The sequence below is a fragment of the Giraffa tippelskirchi genome, chromosome 3, assembly GCF_054371585.1.
Source record: "Giraffa tippelskirchi isolate mGirTip1 chromosome 3, T2T-mGirTip1v1.2.pri, whole genome shotgun sequence".
Classification (NCBI taxonomy): domain Eukaryota; kingdom Metazoa; phylum Chordata; class Mammalia; order Artiodactyla; family Giraffidae; genus Giraffa; species Giraffa tippelskirchi.
Genome location: NC_137277.1, coordinates 42,760,474 through 42,779,097, shown reverse-complemented (window position 1 = coordinate 42,779,097; position 18,624 = coordinate 42,760,474). Strand labels below are relative to the sequence as shown.

At 58.0% G+C, this 18,624-nt stretch overlaps 2 protein-coding genes and 1 long non-coding RNA gene across 6 annotated transcripts in view; 2 read left to right on the top strand and 1 right to left on the bottom strand.

Annotated features, from left to right (window-relative positions):
• The first annotated feature begins 1,366 nt into the window (after positions 1-1,366).
• Positions 1,367-9,946, top strand: NEK8 (NIMA related kinase 8). Of its 2 annotated transcripts, none has more exons than XM_081580347.1 (15): positions 1,367-1,429; positions 3,480-3,685; positions 3,910-4,142; positions 4,379-4,510; positions 4,961-5,169; positions 5,338-5,417; positions 5,488-5,669; positions 5,765-5,915; positions 6,307-6,383; positions 6,714-6,831; positions 7,496-7,646; positions 7,893-8,056; positions 8,146-8,304; positions 8,488-8,646; positions 9,019-9,946. In XM_081580347.1, the coding sequence occupies exons 1-15, from the start codon at positions 1,383-1,385 to the stop codon at positions 9,045-9,047; spliced, it is 2,097 nt and encodes a 698-aa protein (XP_081436473.1). In that variant the 5' UTR covers positions 1,367-1,382; the 3' UTR covers positions 9,048-9,946. The 2 variants fall into 2 exon arrangements, with proteins under 2 accessions (XP_081436473.1, XP_081436472.1); XM_081580346.1 differs by having other exon boundaries at positions 8,865-9,946.
• Positions 3,816-10,907, bottom strand: LOC145542139 (uncharacterized). The gene is made up of 6 exons (XR_014079611.1): positions 10,730-10,907; positions 9,956-10,321; positions 7,416-7,631; positions 7,001-7,123; positions 4,847-5,660; positions 3,816-4,040 (listed from the first exon to the last, which is right to left on the bottom strand). It is a non-coding gene; the product is annotated as an uncharacterized LOC145542139 (long non-coding RNA).
• Positions 10,541-18,624, top strand: part of TRAF4 (TNF receptor associated factor 4) — a 23,575-nt gene continuing 15,491 nt past the window's right edge. The window contains exons 1-9 of one of the 3 annotated variants that reach the window (XM_081580356.1): positions 10,541-10,774; positions 13,764-13,815; positions 14,392-14,496; positions 14,568-14,729; positions 14,822-14,983; positions 15,074-15,229; positions 15,490-15,731; positions 16,039-16,133; positions 16,272-16,617. In XM_081580356.1, the coding sequence (XP_081436482.1) occupies positions 10,632-10,774; positions 13,764-13,815; positions 14,392-14,496; positions 14,568-14,729; positions 14,822-14,983; positions 15,074-15,229; positions 15,490-15,731; positions 16,039-16,133; positions 16,272-16,450 (1,296 nt within the window). In that variant the 5' untranslated portion in view covers positions 10,541-10,631 and the 3' untranslated portion in view covers positions 16,451-16,617. Of the gene's footprint in view, positions 10,775-13,763; positions 13,816-14,391; positions 14,497-14,567; positions 14,730-14,821; positions 14,984-15,073; positions 15,230-15,489; positions 16,134-16,271; positions 16,618-18,624 lie in introns of those variants that run through there. The other 2 variants (XM_081580355.1, XR_014079609.1) reach the window with 2 other exon arrangements.

Genomic DNA, 18,624 nt, shown 5'->3' with positions numbered 1-18,624 from the left:
AAGGACGGTGGAGAGCTGGGGGTGGAGCAGAGGGGGCGGAGGTGCTGAGAGTGGGAAGAAATATCAGAAGCCTTGAGGCGCCAAGAGATTTGGGTGTTTGCTCTGCTTCCCCTGCTGACTCCAAGGTTACACATTAACCCCTCTGGGGCTCCTTGGTCAACCCAGGCCTGATCGGTTTCTAGGTGAGAGCACGGAGTGTCCCGGTTGAGCGGTTTTCCCACTTGCGCTCCCTTTTGCTCTCAGGGCAGCTTTGTCCGCCAGCCACACCGGCCTGAGCCAGACAGGGGTTGGGGGGCGGCCTCATGAGGGGCCCTTCTAGTGGTCATCCCATGTGGATATGTTTGGGCACCCTTTCAAGGGACAGAGTAGGAGCTGAAGACAAACACCCCTTTTCTCACATTCCTCTCCCACTCAGAAATAGGGACGCTGTCCCTTAGCTCATCACCATCCTTCCTGCTTCCTTAACTGAGCTTTTATGGAGCTATGGAGCTCGTGAAGAGGCGCCAGGGAGACACCTGAAATTAAGCACACTTCTGATCAAGACCTTAAACAATTGTACTAACCAGTCCCCTACCTCTGGGCAGAACCCTTGAACTCATATCAGCTGAACGACTATCTTTCTCCCTCTCCCCGATTCTTTCAGGTAGCAGTCCACTTCCCTCCCATCTTCTCCCAAGAAGGTCCTCTCTACTTGAGTGTTGAAGTCAGATTAATCTGCTGCAGTGGCAAGCGTTGTATGTGTGCTCTGGGGAGTTGAGTGTTGACGAGCGCAGAGCTCACCAGTCGGAACAGCCCGGAGACCGTATCACGTCCTCCCTAGGTGAATCAGCTTACATAGCTCAGGGTTTCCCCGGTCCCTCCCTAGGCAAACACGAAACTAGCCTTGCACCCTGCCCACAGACCGAGAGCGCTGACTCGATTCAGTTTTGGTAGTTGGTCGTTTGTCTGCTAATGAGAATCTGCCCTGCACTTCGAAAACAGTGTGATCAGTGGGCAAAGAGTGGGGCAGAGAGAGATCCGTCCTTTCTTCCCACCCTCTCTTGGCCTGAACGGGGAACCCCTCAGGTCTAAAGAAGAACTGCAAGGGCCGGATGCGGCCACGTGTGTAGGCAGTGGCTGGTACAGTACCGATCTTTGTGGGGCGTGCCAAGAAATGGCATATCGCCCTATTCCTTGGACCCTAGAGGGGCGACTGCAGATCTGGACTGCAGAAAGCGTGCAAACGAGCAGAGACAAATAAGTGGCTGAATTAACACCTAGCTCCACTAGCTCCGCCACGTAATTATCTTGAACGGCAGTGGGCGTGGCTCTAGAGAGGGCGGGTCCGCGCACGCGCTGCCTTTGGGCTTGGGGGTTCCGGAAATGTGACTCTGAGAAATGAGATGGAGAAGTACGAGCGGATCCGAGTGGTGGGCAGAGGTGCCTTCGGGTGAGCCAGGGCCCTGGGGGAGGAAAGTGCTTGCGGAGAGGGAAAATCAGCCCCCCAATTCTGACCTCAAACTCGCCGCCTGTGTAGCCCCGCCCCGAGGCGTGAGCGCCCAGTCCGGGAAGCCCCTCCCAGGCTTCCGGTTCTAGTCCTGGTTGGGAAACTCCGCCTCCAAGGAGGTCACGCCCCCGGCCAGCCTTCGCGGCCCCCGCAGAGTTTGTTCTTTAATCCTGACTCATTCATTCAACAAATGCTTTCCGTGCTGTGTATACAGTTAAGACCAAAACAGGCGTGGTCTTCTCCCTCTTGGAGCTTACATACTACCGGAAAATTATGCTATAAACAGGACATTGTTAAAGCAGTGATTAACAAACTGCGAGAATAGAGTACAACACGAGGGAGTGTTCATTTGGGATGGTTAAGGAAAAGTTCTCTGAGGGGTGAAATTTAAAATCAAGACTTGAGTAATGAGGACTGATACCTAGTGAAAAAAGCAAAGCTTCTCAGGGGAAGGAAACAGCTTTTGCTAACGTCCTCACGTGGGAAAAAATTCATAGTATTCAAGGAACTGAGAAGAAGACTAATGTCATTGGAATGTAATGGGCAAGGTAAAGAATGGAATAAAATGTGATTTGTCACAGAGGGTGGGAACCAGATTATGGCCTTGTGTGTTGTGTGCATGCTAAATCACTTTAGTCGTGTTCCACCCTGTGTGACCCCATGGACTGTGGCCCGCTAGGCTCCTCTGTTCATGGATTCTCCAGGCAAGAATACTGGAGTGGGCTGCCATGCCCTCCTTCAGGGTATCTTCCAGACACAGGGATCCAACCGACAGCTAGCTCCTGCATCTCCTGCATTGCAGGCATATTCTTTACTGCTGAGGCACCTGGGAAGCCCCTATGGCCTTGCAGGCAGAGGTAAAGAAGTTGAATTTATTTACAGTGTCAAGGAAAAGAGATTTAAGCAAAGGAATGGTCTTGATTTGCATTTTTACAACGTCACTGACTCTGCCAGTGGAATTTAGATTTGAGGTGACAACCGTGAAAAGGACCATTTGAAGTCTAGTGTAGTATTTTAGGCAAGAAATGATGATTTGGTCAAGGGTTATAGCAGAAGACACAGAAAAATGGGTGGGTTCACAATATTTTGGAGGTAGTAGAAACAGGGTTTACAGATATGTTAGTGTGAAATGGAAGAAAAATTCTGGCATGATTTTCGGGTGTCTGACTTTAATAACTAGTGGATGGTGGTATCATTTACTGAAACAGGAGGAACTGAGGAAGGAAAGGTTTTGAGATCAGGGATCAAGAGTTTTGTATTTGTTACATTTTAGAATGCTTGTGGGCCATTCAGGTAGAGATACAAAACAGGTAGTTGAATATGTAAGTCTGAGGCTCAGAGGAGACCTCTGAGCTGGAGATAGACATTTGATACTTAGATAATCCTTCATTCAGCAGATACTTGTAGAGCTCTTACTAAGTGCAGGAGTATGCACTAGGCTGAGCACTGGGGCTATAGCGGTGAAGGTGAAAGAACAAAACCCTGCTTTTATGAACACTGACTAGAGTTGGAAGAAAATAATATAATGAATGGCTCCTGCTCATTGAGTATTTTTGATGTGCCAGGCAGTGTGCTAACTGCAGAACTTGCATTTTCTCATTTGATCCTCTCAACTACCTTGTGAGATCAACCCTATTTTTTCCAGAACCTGATGTCACATAATTTAAGACCAGATAACTTGTAAGAGGAGGAGCCAAGACTTGAACCCAGGCAGTTAACTCGAGTCTGTGGGGACTTACTGAGACCAAGACTAACTTTACCTCATTGAGCCTATGGTGAAACTGAGTCCCAGATAAGTTAAATGACTTGCCAAAGGTCTCGCACAGTTTGTAGTCTGTTCTCCCTACTCCTCACTGTGTTCTGTGCACTTACTTAGATGACTTCTTAGTGTAAGTGCTTATTCCCCCGTTCTAAGAAACATCCAGTCACCAGTCTGACCTGCCTGATATGTGGCTGGAGGCTCAGTCCCTACTCCTCTACTCCGTGTCCTCAGGATTGTTCATCTGTGCTTGCGCAAGGCTGACCAGAAGCTGGTGATCATCAAGCAGATCCCCGTGGAGCAGATGACTAAGGAAGAGCGGCAGGCAGCCCAGAACGAGTGCCAGGTCCTCAAGCTGCTCAACCATCCCAACGTCATTGAGTACTACGAGAACTTCCTGGAGGACAAGGCTCTCATGATCGCCATGGAATACGCACCAGGTGGGACAGCCTTCTTGCATTGGCCTGAGGGCCTCTTGCCACTGGGACAACCCCAATTCCCTCCCTGGAGTGGGCTTGGCTGAGGGTCCGAGGTATATAGAGTTCTGACCCTAGGGATGTGACACCAGCAGACCTTCCTTGCCCTGTCTGGGCCTTTAGTTTCATAGAAGGAAAGACTCAAGCACGGAGAAGCCTGGGTCTTAACAAGTTCCCTGTGGCTGCAGGCGGCACCCTGGCTGAGTTCATCCAGAAGCGCTGTAACTCCCTGCTGGAGGAGGAGACCATCCTGCACTTCTTCGTGCAGATCCTGCTGGCGCTGCATCACGTCCACAGCCACTTCATCCTGCACCGGGACCTCAAAACCCAAAACATCCTTCTCGATAAACACCGCATGGTCGTCAAGATCGGCGACTTCGGCATCTCCAAGATACTTAGCAGCAAGAGCAAGGCCTACACGGTGCCTGGCGCGGAGGGGCCCTCAAGGGTGCTGGAGGTTTTGGGGGGCCAGGGCTACTTGGCATCTCTGTCCTCATCCCTGCACCCCCAATACCTCGGCCCCTGGGTCCCTGGCTGGGTGGTCCCGCAGGAGGAAACACTTTGGCCTGCTTTGGAGAGACGCTGTCTCTAAGTGGGCTTTGGGGCCAGAGCCTTGGTCCTCCCACCCCGGCTGTAATAGCAGCTCCCCTCCTGCAGGTGGTGGGTACTCCCTGCTACATTTCCCCTGAACTGTGTGAGGGCAAGCCCTACAACCAGAAGAGTGACATCTGGGCCCTGGGCTGTGTCCTCTATGAGCTGGCCAGCCTCAAGAGGGCCTTCGAGGCTGCGGTAAGTCCCCCAAAGGAGAACAGCTAGGAAATCCCTCCCTGTGTTTCCTGAAGTCCCTGGCCCCAGGCACCATTATGTCTCTCTCTTCAAGCTGGTGGATTAACCCAGGCTGGGGCTGCGCCTCCCTTCACACTGTGGGTTCCTGAGGGTAGGGCGTGTGTCCTCCCTTAAACTGGAGACTCCTGAGGGTGGGACTCTCCATCAGATTAGGGACTCTCCTAAGGGCAGGACTTGAGTTTTCCCCAACAGGCAGCCAGTGGACAGGGCTGCAGCTCCCCTCTCAGAGGTTCCTGAAAGCCGGGTTTGGTTCCCCTATCCTCCTTGGAGTCCCCTTACCACACCCAAGGCTTCCAAGTGAGTGCAGGGCTGCGACCATCCCACCAGGCTAGGGGCTGGAGCTGGGGGTGCTGCTGACTTAAGAGCCTGGCTGAGGCTCCGCTGCCTTCACAGAACCTGCCAGCGCTCGTACTGAAGATCATGAGCGGTACCTTCGCGCCCATCTCTGACCGGTACAGCCCGGAGCTGCGCCAGCTGGTTCTGAGCCTGCTCAGCCTGGAGCCCGCCCAGCGGCCGCCGCTCAGCCACATCATGGCGCAGCCCCTCTGCATCCGGGCGCTCCTCAACCTGCACACCGACCTGGGCAGTGTCCGCATGCGGAGGCCGGTGCAGGGAAGCGAGGGGGTCGGAGTAGGGTTTGGGAAGCAGGGGTGGGGGGGCCCCCAGGGGAGGTCTGGGGCAGAGGGGCGCTCTGGGCCAGTCCTCTCTGCCTTAGTGTGGGATCGTCAGGGAGGGTCCTTGTCCTGACGCCCACCGCATCTGTCCCGCAGGGCAGAGAAGCTCTTGGCCACCGGGCCACCCATGGCCCCGGGCAGCACAGGAAGCAGGACCACCAGCGCCCGGTGCAGAGGTAAGTCGGGCGGGCGGGGCGACCGCAGCGTTGGCACCTATGTAACGGGCCTGATGAGCTGTCCCCGCAGGCGTCCCCCGGGGACCTGCACGGCCAGCCATCCCGCCGCCGCTGTCGTCGGTATACACGTGGGGCGGCGGGCTCAGCGCACCACTCCAGCTGCCCATGCTCAACACAGAGGTGGTCCAGGTGGCAGCCGGGCGCACGCAGAAGGCCGGCGTCACTCGCTCCGGGCGCCTCATCCTTTGGGAGGTGAGCAGCCGGCAGGGGTGGGTCAGAACCGAGGGGGAGCAGGGTCCGGAGCAGAGCGCTCAGGCCCCGCCCACGCCTTCCCCGTCCCCTCGCAGGCCCCGCCCCTTGGCGCCGGAGGGGGCGCCCTCCTGCCCGGGGCGGTGGAGCAGCAGCAGCCCCAGTTCGTCTCCCGTTTCCTGGAGGGTCAGTCAGGTGTGACTATCAAGCACGTGGCCTGCGGGGACCTCTTCACCGCCTGCCTGACTGGTGAGCTGGTCGGGGCCCTCCCCTGTGGGGACTTGGCTTTAAGAAGGCCCCCAGAGCAATTTCCATCAATTGCCTGTCATTTGCTAATCACGCTTTTATCTTCCAGGAGGTGCTTTACTTACAGATCTCCCTTAACCTTCCTAGCGGACCTGGCAAGGCAGTTAGATTCCCCTTTGACAGATCTGGAAACTAAGGCTCAGAAGCTGTCACTTGTCCAGAGTCACACACTTGGTGTAGAAAGAACCCTGTCCTTGTCTCCCCTCACCCAGTTCTTCCAGCCCTAGCTGCCAACTAACTTTTTCTCGCTTCTCTGATCCAAGGTTGCACTGGTCTGTCTGGAAGAACAGCTTAAACTGTCTCCTTTCCCTTTCCTCACTGCCCCCCTCCCCAGACCGAGGCATCATCATGACCTTTGGCAGTGGTAGCAACGGGTGCCTAGGCCATGGCGGCCTCAATGACATCAGCCAGGTGGGTTCTGCCTGCACCCTGGGGAGGAGGAAGTGGGGAGATGGCAAGGAGCCCACATCTGAGAGCTGACGCCCAGGTTGGGGGCAGGGGAATCCCCAGCAACCACGGTCCCAGTAGCTTCCCGGCTGCACCTGTTCTGGGCAATGTCTGGGGAAGTACAGAAAGACCAGGCTTCCCCAGTGGGTGCAGTACATGTGGGGGGTAGTTAAAGAGACAGCCACCTCACAAGAACTTGCAGCCTCCAACTTCATCCTTACAGGAGATGCTGGGGCCTGGTGGCTAACCAGGCCCCTTGCCCAGTCTGCCCTTGCTTCCTCTCTCTCGTTCTAGCCCACCATCGTGGAGGCCCTGCTGGGCTATGAGATGGTGCAGGTGGCTTGTGGAGCCTCTCATGTGCTGGCCTTGTCCACTGAACGAGAACTGTTTGCTTGGGGCCGTGGAGATGGTGGTAAGCTTTCACTCTGTTTCAGTCTTTGGAACACCCAGCCATGGTTTCATAGCCATGAACCCCCTTCATAGCCATCTTCTACCCCATGGCCTGTTCTCTCGCTCTTCTTTTCTCTCTGATTAATTTGTTCACTTCACAAACCTTCATTGTGCACCCACTATGCACCTACCTTGCCTGGAGTGCTAGACAAGATGAGTAAGACGTCGATTCCTTCGGGCGCTCATGATGTCACGAGAGAGAGTTCATTCTTCCAGCCATATTTGTTGTGGTCCTCTCTGGGTCAGGCATCAGGCTGGGCATTGAAACTAGAGACTTAGATGGGGTCTCTGTCCTCCTAGGGTACTCAGTCTAAGTGGAGGAGGGATCATAGAGGATATATCTCCAGTATGATAGAGGACAGACAGCTGCAGGGCTCCCCCCAAGGTCCAAAGGTGTGGGAACCCAAGGAATGGCAAGAGGCTCCACTTGGAGAAGACAGATATGGCATCTGAACAGAGCCTTAAAGGAGGAATAGGATTTTGACCCACAGAGGGGCCAAGGATGGGCATTTCAGTCTGGGGAACAGCCTTCATTCATGCCATCACCTCCTCTCCATGGGTCCTCTTTATCCTAGTATCATCAGTCCTAAAGCTCAAACGAGCCCAGTCCTGGTTTCTCCTTGTAGGTCGGCTGGGACTAGGCACCAGGGAGTCCCACAGCTGCCCCCAGCAGGTACCCATGCCCCCAGGACAGGAAGCCCAGCGGGTTATATGTGGCATTGACTCCTCCATGATCCTCACGGTGCCTGGCCAAGCCCTGGCCTGTGGGAGCAACAGGTAAGTGGGAGCAGCAGGTAACTGGGTGCACTACGTTGGATAGCCTCCCCCTCACACCCCCCCCACCTTAGCTGCCAGGGTTCATCTGTCACTGCCTACCTCCCACCAAGGATTAGAACTGAGGAGGGCTTGAGTTCAGCCCAGGGTGGGGCCTGTCCCCTGGTGCACCAGCTCCTGCCCAGATAGGTGAGGGGGAGGACAGTCTATATGTGTGTCAGTTGAACTGGCTCCTGGCTCTGTCCTCAGGTTCAACAAGCTGGGCCTGGACCACCTCTCCCTAGGGGAGGAGTCTGCCCCACACCAGCAAGTGGAGGAGGCCCTGAACTTCACTCCATTAGGTTCTGCACCCCTGGACCGGGAGCCCCTGCTGAGTGTGGACTTGGGCACTGCTCATTCAGCTGCTGTAACTGGTAAGTAGGACCTGGACACAGGAGGCCAAAGGTGGACTATCTTGGCTTCCTTGGGCCCTTTTCTTCCTTACCTCTCTCTTCCCCTACAGCCTCTGGTGACTGCTACACTTTCGGCAGCAATCAGCATGGGCAGTTGGGTACCAATGCTCGCCGGGTCAGCCGGGCACCCTGTCAAGTCCAGGGCCTCCAGGGCATCAAGATAGCAATGGTGGCCTGTGGGGATGCCTTCACTGTCGCCATTGGGGCAGGTGATCAATGGACATTATGGGGACAGATGGGGGTGTGGGCAGACCCTTGGGCAGTGAGGGGTTATGCTCAGGGCTGCTGAACTCAGCAACCCCATGTGGGGGCCGGTAGGGCACTCTAGGAGGCTAGCTGCTTGCTAAGCTCTGTCCTTGTCCCATTGCTCTCCTTGGGATTCTCTTTGGCAGAAGGTGAAGTGTACTCCTGGGGCAAAGGAGCCCGAGGTCGCCTGGGAAGGAGAGATGAGGACACCGCACTCCCTAGGCCAGTGCAGCTGGATGAGACCCACCCCTACACCGTGACCTCTGTGTCCTGTTGCCACGGCAACACTCTCCTGGCTATCCGCCGTGAGTTATAACTTCACCCTCACCCACACAAGGGTTAACCCAGCTGGCTCCTGCTCATACTCGCATCCCCAGCGGTCACACCCCAAATTGCTAAAAGCATCTTCAGCTCCCAGATAAATGAAAGCAGAAGCTGCAGGGCCAAAGTGAGCTCCCAGGGTGGGCAAGGGTAGGCACTTCTTGGGCCTCCCTGGGGATCAAATGCTTTCTTTCTCCTTCAGCCCTCAAGTCCAGTTCCCGTTTGAACCTCTGTTTCTGGCCTGGCAGGGTCCAGAGTCCAGGGCCCCGTGTAGGAGAGAGAGTGAAGGGAGCTGAGGCTTGCTAGAGGCACTGCTCTCTGGGAGGCTGCAGGGATTTCTCTTTTGTACTCCCCAGCGGTCACGGATGAGGCAGTCCCCCCTTGACACACCTGGATACACTGCTGGGCTACCCTGATATTGCTTCTCCTCTGAATGTTCTTGAAAAGTGCAGGCGCCTCACTGGATTGTGTCATCAATGGGGTATAAGGACCAGTAAAGCCCCTGCTCTGCTTTTGGCTCTGGATATGGGCTTCCCTGGTGGCTCAGGAGACCGGGGTTCGATCCCTGGGTCGGGGAGGTCTTCTGGAGTAGGAAATGGCAACCCACTCCAGTATTTTGCCAGGAAAATCCCCTGGACGGAGGAGCCTGGTGAGCTCCTACAGGGCTACAGTCCATGGGGTCACAAAGAATTGGGACACGACTTAGCGACTAGACAACAACAAATGTAAAACTCAACCCACTCAATTCCCCCAACATCCTAGTTTCCCCTCCCCACCCCTTCTTATCTGTAGTTAATGTCCCCAGGGTTCAGCTTGGCTCGAGTTGGAGGCCAGACATAACTTTCGGAAGCAGGGGGGTCTCTGGGAGCCTCTGCAGAAAAAGGCTGGAGGTGGCTGTGTGACTCCACCCAGACCCTGCCTCTTCCCCCAGTTATAAAATAAGTCCCCGGTGTCTACTGGGAGAGCAGCGCGGTGCTTTGGAGTAGGGCAAGTTGGGGCCTGCCTGGACTGGCCATTCCAGCGACCTAGCCCCTGCATCGCCTGGGGCAGGGAGGTCCCAGGAGTGCCGCCACCCGCCCCTACTCCTGTATTCCGAGGCAGGGGTTTACATAGTTTTTGAGTGCCTCCCTTCCCCTGCGGGAGTGAGTGGGCTGCAGTACACTCAGAGGGTGGCCCCTCACTCCATCCCATTCCCCCAAAGCAGGTTGGGAGAAGGGGTAGCTGGCTGGGCCAGACTAGTTTCCCAGATGACTGGGAGGTAGCGCCAATAAAAAAAAAAAATCAGCTGCCTGCCTAGAGTGTGGTCTCTTCAGGGGTGGGGGCGGCCACCCCAGGGCTGGGCTGGGCTGGGCTGGGCTTGATCTGGGCTGCAGAGCCGCGGTCCAGGCAGGAATGTGGGCGCAGCCTGAGGCTAGGGCCGAGGTTCCTCTGGCCCGGGGCCCAGCCCGGCCTCCCTGCCCAGCTGGACTCCCCGGATCTGGTTGCTATGCTTCAGCTGCCTAGCACCTGGAGGCTGGAGCCCCGGGCCTCTGGGCGACACGTGGCCCCCGAGACTGAGCTGTTGACTCCGGAGAAGCGAAGCTTTGTGGCGCGGCCGGGCCGGTCCCCCGAGGCCCTCCGCCCCATCCAGTGTCCGAGCTCCTTCCGACCTCCCCAGCCCTGGAGAGAAGCGGGGCCTCGGTTTTTCTTCCCGAGGGGAAAGGGGAACCCCTGCTTCTCGGCGGTGGCGAGTCTGTCAGAGCGCCGACCCCGAAGCCGCCGGCCGGCCGGGTGGGTGGGGAGCGCGGCAGAGCGGGCGCTAGGACCGCGCGGGCGCGGCCCCGCCCCCTCTTCCGGCGGGCGGGCTCAGGGGCCGCGAGCGGGCCCCGGCTGCCAGTCGGCGCCGCCCGGAGCCGGGAGCGCGGCCGGAGCGAGGCGCGGGCTGTGGGGCCTCATCGCACCCGGCCCCGCTCGCCCGTGCCCGCCCGCCATGCCCGGCTTCGACTACAAGTTCCTGGAGAAGCCCAAGCGGCGGCTGCTCTGCCCGCTGTGCGGGAAGCCCATGCGCGAGCCCGTCCAGGTCTCTACCTGTGGCCACCGCTTCTGCGACACTTGCCTGCAGGAGTTCCTCAGGTGCGGCCTGGGGAGGGGTGGGGAGCGGGGCCGGCCGGCCGGGGGATACGGGAGACGCTGTCCCCGGAGGGCCGGGGCCGGGAGCACGCCGGCTCTTTGTCTGCGCCGCGGCCTGGTGACCTCAGGGGTGCCCGCCGTGACGTCACGGGGCTACTGTGACGTCACGCCCCGAGGGCGGACCCCCCCACGGACGAATCCGTAGGGTCCCGCGTGCCACGCGCCGAGTGGGACGAATCCCGTGCCTTCCCGCGGGGTGGAGGTGGGAAAGGACGCCTTTCCTGACCTGCGGCCGTCCCTTCCCCCTCACCTGAGAGCCGGAGCGGCCTCGGCCTTGAACTTTGAGTCCTTCTGGGAAGAGGAAGACAAAACCCTCTGCCCCGCACGGCGCCTTAAGCCTCCGGAGTTTACACCCATCTAAGCCCTTCTCATCTTTCCGATGTTCCCAGAACGGCAGCTATTGTTCTCCCATTTCACAGATTCAAAGACATAGACTGCGACTTGCCCACGGGTCGCGCAACTATCTACCTAATGGGGGGAGGGGGTTGTCAGCGCGGGCGGTTTGTGTTCTAACGATACAGAGAGGACTGCGACGCCCCGATCTTCAGTGAAGCAGGAGCCCGTTGTTGGGTGTCCCTCCCCGCCTCTGGGGGTCTTGGGTACCGCGGGTGGTCTAAATCGTTCGGGAGGGGCTCGCACCCCGCCGTCTCCTGCCCCTGCTCATCCGTCCCTCGGCTCTTGGGCCCCCATCGAGTTCTGGGCAACCTGAGCTGTCCTGAGTCTCCAGCCCGCTGTGGGAACTGCACTGTCCCGGGCATGGGGAGGCCGAGGCATGGGGAGGCCGGAAGAGGGAGCCCCGGCTCTTGGGGTCGTCTGCCGAGAGCCCGGGGGAAGGTGGGCCAGCCGCTGCCGTGTGTCAGGAGGCTGTGTGCTGAGGGTTCGCGGGGCGCAGGCTGCGAGAACATCTCCGGGGCTCGTGCTTGAAAGCCTCCCTGCCTCCGTCCTCCGCGGTCCCAGCCCTGCGATCTCCGCAGGCCCCTTTGTTTAGTTGTGTTCCCCGCAGCCTGGACCGGTCCTGCCCTCACATATGCTCCGGCTCGAGCCGCGGTGCGGGCCCCCTCCTCCTTTTCCCTCCCCTCCTCCCTCCTCCCGTCCGCGTACACACGCTCTCCTACAGACACACAGCCCCATTGTCTTCTCCCGTGCCCTCCCCCGGCCCTCTGGTTTCCAGATGAGGCCAGCTGAGCCTCCCCCCCTCCTCAGCTGACCCTCCGTGCCTGCCTCGGGGGAGGATCGGGGGAGGGGGCTGTCAGGCTAGTTTCCCTCCTTTCTGCCCCTCTTGGCGGCTTCTGCCCCTCCCCCTCCCGGAAATCCCCTCTTCCTCTCCCCCAAACCCCCCCCCCATCCTGTCTTCTCCCCTGGGCCTGGGCCTCCACTGCACAGCCTGGAGCGCTCGGCCCCGGCCTCCCCCCACCCCGGGCTCACGCTGAGGCCCGGGGAGGGAAGGGATGGTGGGATGGGCGCTGCCCCGCCCACCCTAACAGCTAGGGTGTCCGCCGTCCTAGGGGAACCTTTGTTCTGGCTGGGCCCCAAGCTGCCCAGGCTAATCTTCTGCCTGAAGCCTGGGGACTTGCCTCAGACTCCCTCCCTGACTCCAGAACCACGAAGTCAGCACATTCCTGAGGCAGCCAAGCAGACCACCCCCCCGCCCCCGCCCCAGGCCCACCCCTCGTCCCCTGCTCTTGCCAGGGCTATTACTCAGGTTGGTCCAAGAAGGCTGGTTGCCCCGTGGGCACGGGCACACCTCCTCAGTGCCTGGGCATGTATTTGTCTGGGCATTGGCAGCATGGCCAGCAGTAGTCGTGGGGTCAGGGGGAGGAGATGGGTGCTAGAAATCCCTTGACCACAGGGAGCACGGACTGCCTACGGCCTGCAACGTGCCGTCCTGGACAGGGGTGCCGTGTGGCCTCTGCTTCCACTTTCGTCCTGGCCTGCCTCCCACCTACCTACCTGACTCAGACTTGCCAGAAATGCCAGGCCTGAGGGCCTTCAGTCCTGCTGGGTGAGCCTTTCCCCTGCCTAGGCTGCGCCAGGCAGGAGTGACTGGTCTGGCTGGGGTCAGCAAGGCTATGCTGGCAGGAGGAGGCATGCCACAGGTTCCTTGAGTGCTGACAACCTGCTGTGGGGTTGGTGAAGGACCCGGAGGGCAGTGGACAGGGTCAGCAGGCTTCGGATGCCCGCTGTGCAGTGAGCAGACTCTTGGCTGTGCTTGCCTGGCCAGTTTTTTGGGGACTAGCCTCTCTTCTGTGTACAGGGTAATAGAAACTGAGTTGTGGAATCAGGCAGGTGTATCCAGTTCACCTGGGAGCCCCAGTTCTTTCATCTGCCAAATGGGGACACTGAGCCCCTTCTCAGGCAGGTGGTGAGAACACAGGAGTGTGCCGGGTGGGAGTGTAAACACAGGACCTTGGAGCGGCCTTTCCTCTTTGCTTTAGAAGACACACCCCCCTAGGAGGAGGGGGAGGTGGGGTAAGGTGACCCCAAGCTGACTTTTGCCCTGGGTTGTTGGCAGGGCGCCCTTATGGGGACTGGGGAGCCCTGGCACTTAATCTCAGCCTATCTCACCCTCCCCTGTGAGCTTCCAGCCCAGCCAGTGAACACCAACCTGGGGGACTGGGTGGCTGGGCAGCCTGTTCCTTTCCCAGTCCAGCTGCCGTCCTGGGGGGAGGGGTGCCAGCTGCCGCCTGTTGCCCAAATGCTGCCTGAGGCAGCTGCCTCTGCTTCTGCCGGGCCCAGATCCCCCCCTCCCCGGGACAGAAGCCGGGCTCTTCCGTGGGTCCTGGAGAAGTGGGTACCCTCAGGCCTCTCCTTGCCCTCTCAGGTGAGGCTGCCTGGGAACCCATCTGGTGACACTGAGGCTGTTCTGGCTGAGGGGGTGGAGCCCCGGGGTCTCCCCTCCAGCTCTGTGACCCTGTCCCCTCCCTCTTCACAGTGAAGGAGTCTTCAAGTGCCCAGAGGACCAGCTTCCTCTGGACTATGCCAAGGTGAGTCCACCGTGCCAGGCACAGGCTCTTGCCGCCCTTGGTGGAGGCTGGAGCTGCCTCTGCAGCCAGTGGGCTCAGGGCCAATGTCAACCCAGTGCTGTGCGCCCCCACAAAGGTGGCCTGTTCCCTCCTACCAGGCCAGTTTGCAAATGAGGCCTGTGTTTGCCCTGGAGGGCGGGCACAATGCCCAGCCTGTGGGGGTGCACAGAGCTTCTCTGTGCCCACCAGAAGTGTCCCCCTCCCCTTTGAGTGGCTGGCCAGACCTGTGGCTGAGGGCCAGGACCCCTCTACCAGGGGGAAGGAAGCAGACGGTGTGGGGGCCACCAGGGGCTGGGCAGGCTGATTGGCTGTCACCTCAAAGGGAGCATCTTGCGTCAGCATATTGGGGACCCCAGAATCTGGGGTTGGAGCAGATGCCACCTGCTGTGCTCTGTATGCCTGGGCTCCGAGGGGAGTTTAGCAGGAGGGAGGCTGTTCCTGGCTCTGAGGGAGCCATCAAGCCTATGATGGGTGGTGGGTGCGGGAACTGGGACTGTCGCAGGCGCTGTCCCTGATCACTGCTCCTCGTGACCCCAGATCTACCCAGACCCAGAGCTGGAGGTGCAGGTATTGGGCCTGCCCATCCGCTGCATCCACAGCGAGGAGGGCTGCCGCTGGAATGGCCCCCTTCGGCACCTGCAGGTGAGCCTCTGCCCCGGGGTGGTGGGACACCCTCCCCCCTAGGCAGGCACTAACTCAGCCCCTCCCACCAGGGCCACCTGAATACCTGTAGCTTCAACGTGGTGCCCTGCCCCAACCGCTGCCCCGCCAAGCTGAGCCGCCGCGACCTGCCTGCGCACCTGCAGCACGACTGCCCCAAGCGGCGGCTCAAGTGCGAGTTCTGCGGCTGTGACTTCAGCGGGGAGGCCTTCGAGGTGGGTGGGGCCTCGGGGAGGGGGCGGGGCACCCGGGGCCCGAGGAGCCCTGAAGACTGAGCGCCCGCCCGCCCCACCCCTGCGCTTCACAGAGCCACGAGGGCGTGTGTCCGCAAGAGAGCGTGTACTGTGAGAACAAGTGTGGTGCCCGCATGATGCGGCGGCTGCTGGCCCAGCATGCCACCTCCGAATGCCCCAAGCGCACCCAGCCTTGCACCTACTGCACCAAGGAGTTCGTCTTCGACACCATCCAGGTGAGGCTCTTCCTGAGCCTGGGCGGGGGCCGCGGGCCGGGAGCAGCGAGTCGGGCCGCTGACCTCTCCGCTCTGCCTCTGCGGCCCTAGAGTCACCAGTACCAGTGCCCGAGGCTGCCTGTGCCGTGCCCCAACCAGTGTGGCGTGGGCACCGTGGCTCGGGAGGACCTGCCGGGCCACCTGAAGGACAGCTGTAGCACCGCCCTGGTGCTGTGCCCGTTCAAAGACTCCGGCTGCAAGCACAGGGTGAGATGCCTCTTCCTTCTCGTCAGCTCCCTTCTTGGTCCTTGAGACCTCAGACATAGGCCCTGAGCGGTCCCTGCTGTGCTGCCCCGAAGGCCCATTCCTTCCTCTGCTGGCCAGCTCCAGCCTTATCGTAGTGCCGCCCTGTCTTCCCCACTCAGGGCTCGGTGCCCACCACCCTGTATGCGCTCCTCCCCTCTCCACTGAACTCGCCCCTACTCACTCTCCTCTCTTCCCCCCATGGCCTGGGGCTTTGCCGACAGTGCCCTAAGCTGGCGATGGCACGGCACGTGGAAGACAGCGTGAAGCCGCACCTGGCCATGATGTGTGCCCTGGTGAGCCGGCAGCGGCAGGAGCTGCAGGAGCTTCGAAGAGAGCTGGAGGAGCTGTCGGTGGGCAGTGATGGCGTGCTCATCTGGAAGATTGGCAGTTATGGGCGTCGGCTCCAGGAGGCCAAAGCCAAGCCCAACCTCGAGTGCTTCAGCCCCGCCTTCTACACGCACAAGTACGGCTACAAGCTACAGGTGTCTGCGTTCCTCAACGGCAATGGCAGTGGTGAGGGCACCCACCTCTCGCTCTACATTCGTGTGCTGCCGGGTGCCTTTGACAATCTCCTCGAGTGGCCCTTCGCCCGCCGGGTGACCTTCTCCCTGCTGGATCAGAGTGACCCTGGGCTGGCCAAGCCACAGCATGTCACTGAGACCTTTCACCCTGACCCAAACTGGAAGAATTTCCAAAAACCAGGCACTTGGCGGGGCTCCCTGGATGAGAGTTCTCTGGGCTTTGGTTACCCCAAGTTCATCTCCCACCAGGATATCCGCAAGCGAAACTATGTACGGGATGATGCTGTCTTCATCCGTGCCTCTGTTGAACTGCCCCGAAAGATCCTCAGCTGAGAGCAGACCAGGTATCAGGAGAAAGGGGGAGGGCAGTGACCTCCATTGAGCACGGCTGAGCCTGGAGAGGGGGCCGGACCCCCTTACAGCTGCTTCTGCTGCCAAGGTTCTGGTACCCCATCCCCCCCCTCCTTCCCCATCACCCTCAGGTGCCTCCTATTGGTGCTTCAGCCCTGGCCTCTGGGAAGAGCAGGTCTTAGGGTCATCAAGGGCTTGGAAACCAGCGAGCCCCGGACCTGTCTCCTGGACAGGGCAGATGTGCCTTGGTGCCGGCTACACTCTTCCCGGGACCAAGGTGCCTGCTGGTGCTATGTCCCAAGAGCCATAGGGGGGAGGGGAAGTTGGGAAACAGAGAGAGTAGTTAAAAGAATCTTGAGATCTGATTTCTCTTATCCTTTTCCCAACTGTGTCCCCTCTGGTTATTTATTTACTTAGTGCCAGGAGGGCACAGCAGGGAGCCCTGATTTTTAATAAATCCTGAATTGTATTTATTAACTTGGTTCCAGCCTGACTCATCTGGGTTGCTTAGGGTCCTGGAAGGCTGGGCCCAAGGGTGAAGTCAAGGGACCGGGGCGGGGGGTGGGGGGTGAGGCGGGGCGGGGCGAGGGGAGGGAGGGAACCTGCAACCGTTCTGGCCCGAGTCCAATGGCGCTGATGGATCGCCCTCTGGTGGACAGAGGCAATGCAAGGGGCTTTGTGTGGAAGAGTTGCCTGTTGCTGCCCTCTGGTGGTTCGATGAGGGAGGTGCGGGCTCAACACTATCTAGTCCCTGATTCATACCTCACCAAAGACTAGTGCCTGTCCTTCGGCAGGTGTTTCTTGGTCTACTGATAGTACCTATCATTCATTTAGTACTTTTGATAACTGCTAAGCATTTTATATGCATTATTTCACTGAAGTGCAATAGTTAATAAAAGGACTTTAGTGAGCTGTGATGAAGACAGTGCAAGTTCCCACCTAGCACAAGATACAGTCGGTCCTTTGTAGGTTCCACATCCTTGAATTCAATCAAGAAAGAGTGAACTGGAAACACTTGGGGAAAGTTACAAAGAGCAAAACTTACTGGCCACTCATGGGCAAATTTACATGGTGTTACATTGTATTAGATATTATAATCTATAGATTACTTAAAGTGTATCGGAAAATGTGTGTAGGTTATATGCAAATGCTATGCTATTTTCTATCAAGGACTTGAACATCTGTGGACTCTGGTATGAATTGGGGAATTCTTAAACCAATTCCCTGTGGATAATGAGGGATGACTGTGAGCACTTGGTGAATGTTAGCCTAACTCCAAAGCCTTCAAGGTGTTCAAAGCACTTGGATTTCCCCATTCATACTTGCTTTTCATACAGGCCTCAAAGAGGGTGACTGTGATTATCCATATTTGAACTGACTTCAGTGATCTTCCAGCTATTTTGGGGCAGGGCCTGGATTTTTCTTCCCCCTGTCACTGGATTCTGTTTTAAGCTCCAGCAATCCCTAGAATAGCTTCCTTTAATTTTGGCAATAGATTTGGTTTTGGATCTTTGCTATGCTTGCTTTTTGGCAAGTTACTTAGCTACATGGGCATCCTTACTCTTGCTGGTAAAATGAGAGTAATCCTGCTAGATTTGTAAAGATTAACTCATCAGCATAAAGTGCCTTACTCTTGCCTGGCCTTAGGAGGCCTGTGTATGGAAAATACTGTTCAGGCTCAGAGTATGGGAAGAAGGTTCAAAGGCTGTAGCTTGCCTTTTCTGCTTTCCCAGCCAGAGACTTAGGTGAAGAGCCCTTATCAGAAGTGACAGGAAAGGTCTAAGCCTGAGACACTAACCAACCTAGCCTTCAAAAGGTCAAATTCACTCATCTAGGGAGAGACGAAGCCCTGGCTGCTTTGCTGAGAAACATGGCTCTTTCATGAGCTAAACCATCTTGTTATAGTGAGGCCTGGAAGCTGGTAAAAGACCATGGGCTCTAGCAGAGGAAATGCCTTCACTTAAGCACAGACCTGGGTTTCCAGCACCAACAGGTGGAGGCTCTTCTGCATTAGCCTTTCAGCAGAAGCCAGACCCCACCCCACCCCCGATCATGTCCTCCCTCTGCTGGCAGCACTGTGCCACTGCACCATTCCAGGCAGTAGTTTCACATAGGTTGGTGCCTCCTTTGGTTGACCCCATACCCACACTGCTCATTCTGTGCCTCTGCAGGTGGCCATAATTGCTTATGGAGCACAAGCCGGGTTTTGCATCAGTGTGAGTGGGGCTCAACTGTCTACTCTGTTTAGCCTTGTTACTCTAGGCTGACTGTAGGTCTCATCTAACGAGTGGAAGCGAGTTTTCTTTCACACGGACAGCATAAGGACTAAAGGCAAAAAGCACCTTCACGAAAGAACACCCCCCCAGACAAGGGCATGCTCACGGTGCTTTCGACTCCCATCTGTTTTGAGAACCACCTATTAACCACCTGATTCCACCCTCACTGAGTTCCACAACCTGTAGGATCTTTCCTTCCCTCCATCAC

What these genes read in the sequence shown, in the direction of transcription:
- NEK8 (XM_081580346.1), top strand. Translation starts at nt 1,383, where the DNA reads ATGGAGAAGTACGAGCGGATCCGAGTGGTGGGCAGAGGTGCCTTCGG. An exon ending in CTGGCCTGTGGGAGCAACAG is followed by an intron (nt 7,647 to 7,892) that starts GTAAGTGGGAGC and finishes CTCTGTCCTCAG; the next exon opens with GTTCAACAAGCTGGGCCTGG. An exon ending in CACTCTCCTGGCTATCCGCC is followed by an intron (nt 8,647 to 8,864) that starts GTGAGTTATAAC and finishes TTTCTCCTTCAG; the next exon opens with CCCTCAAGTCCAGTTCCCGT.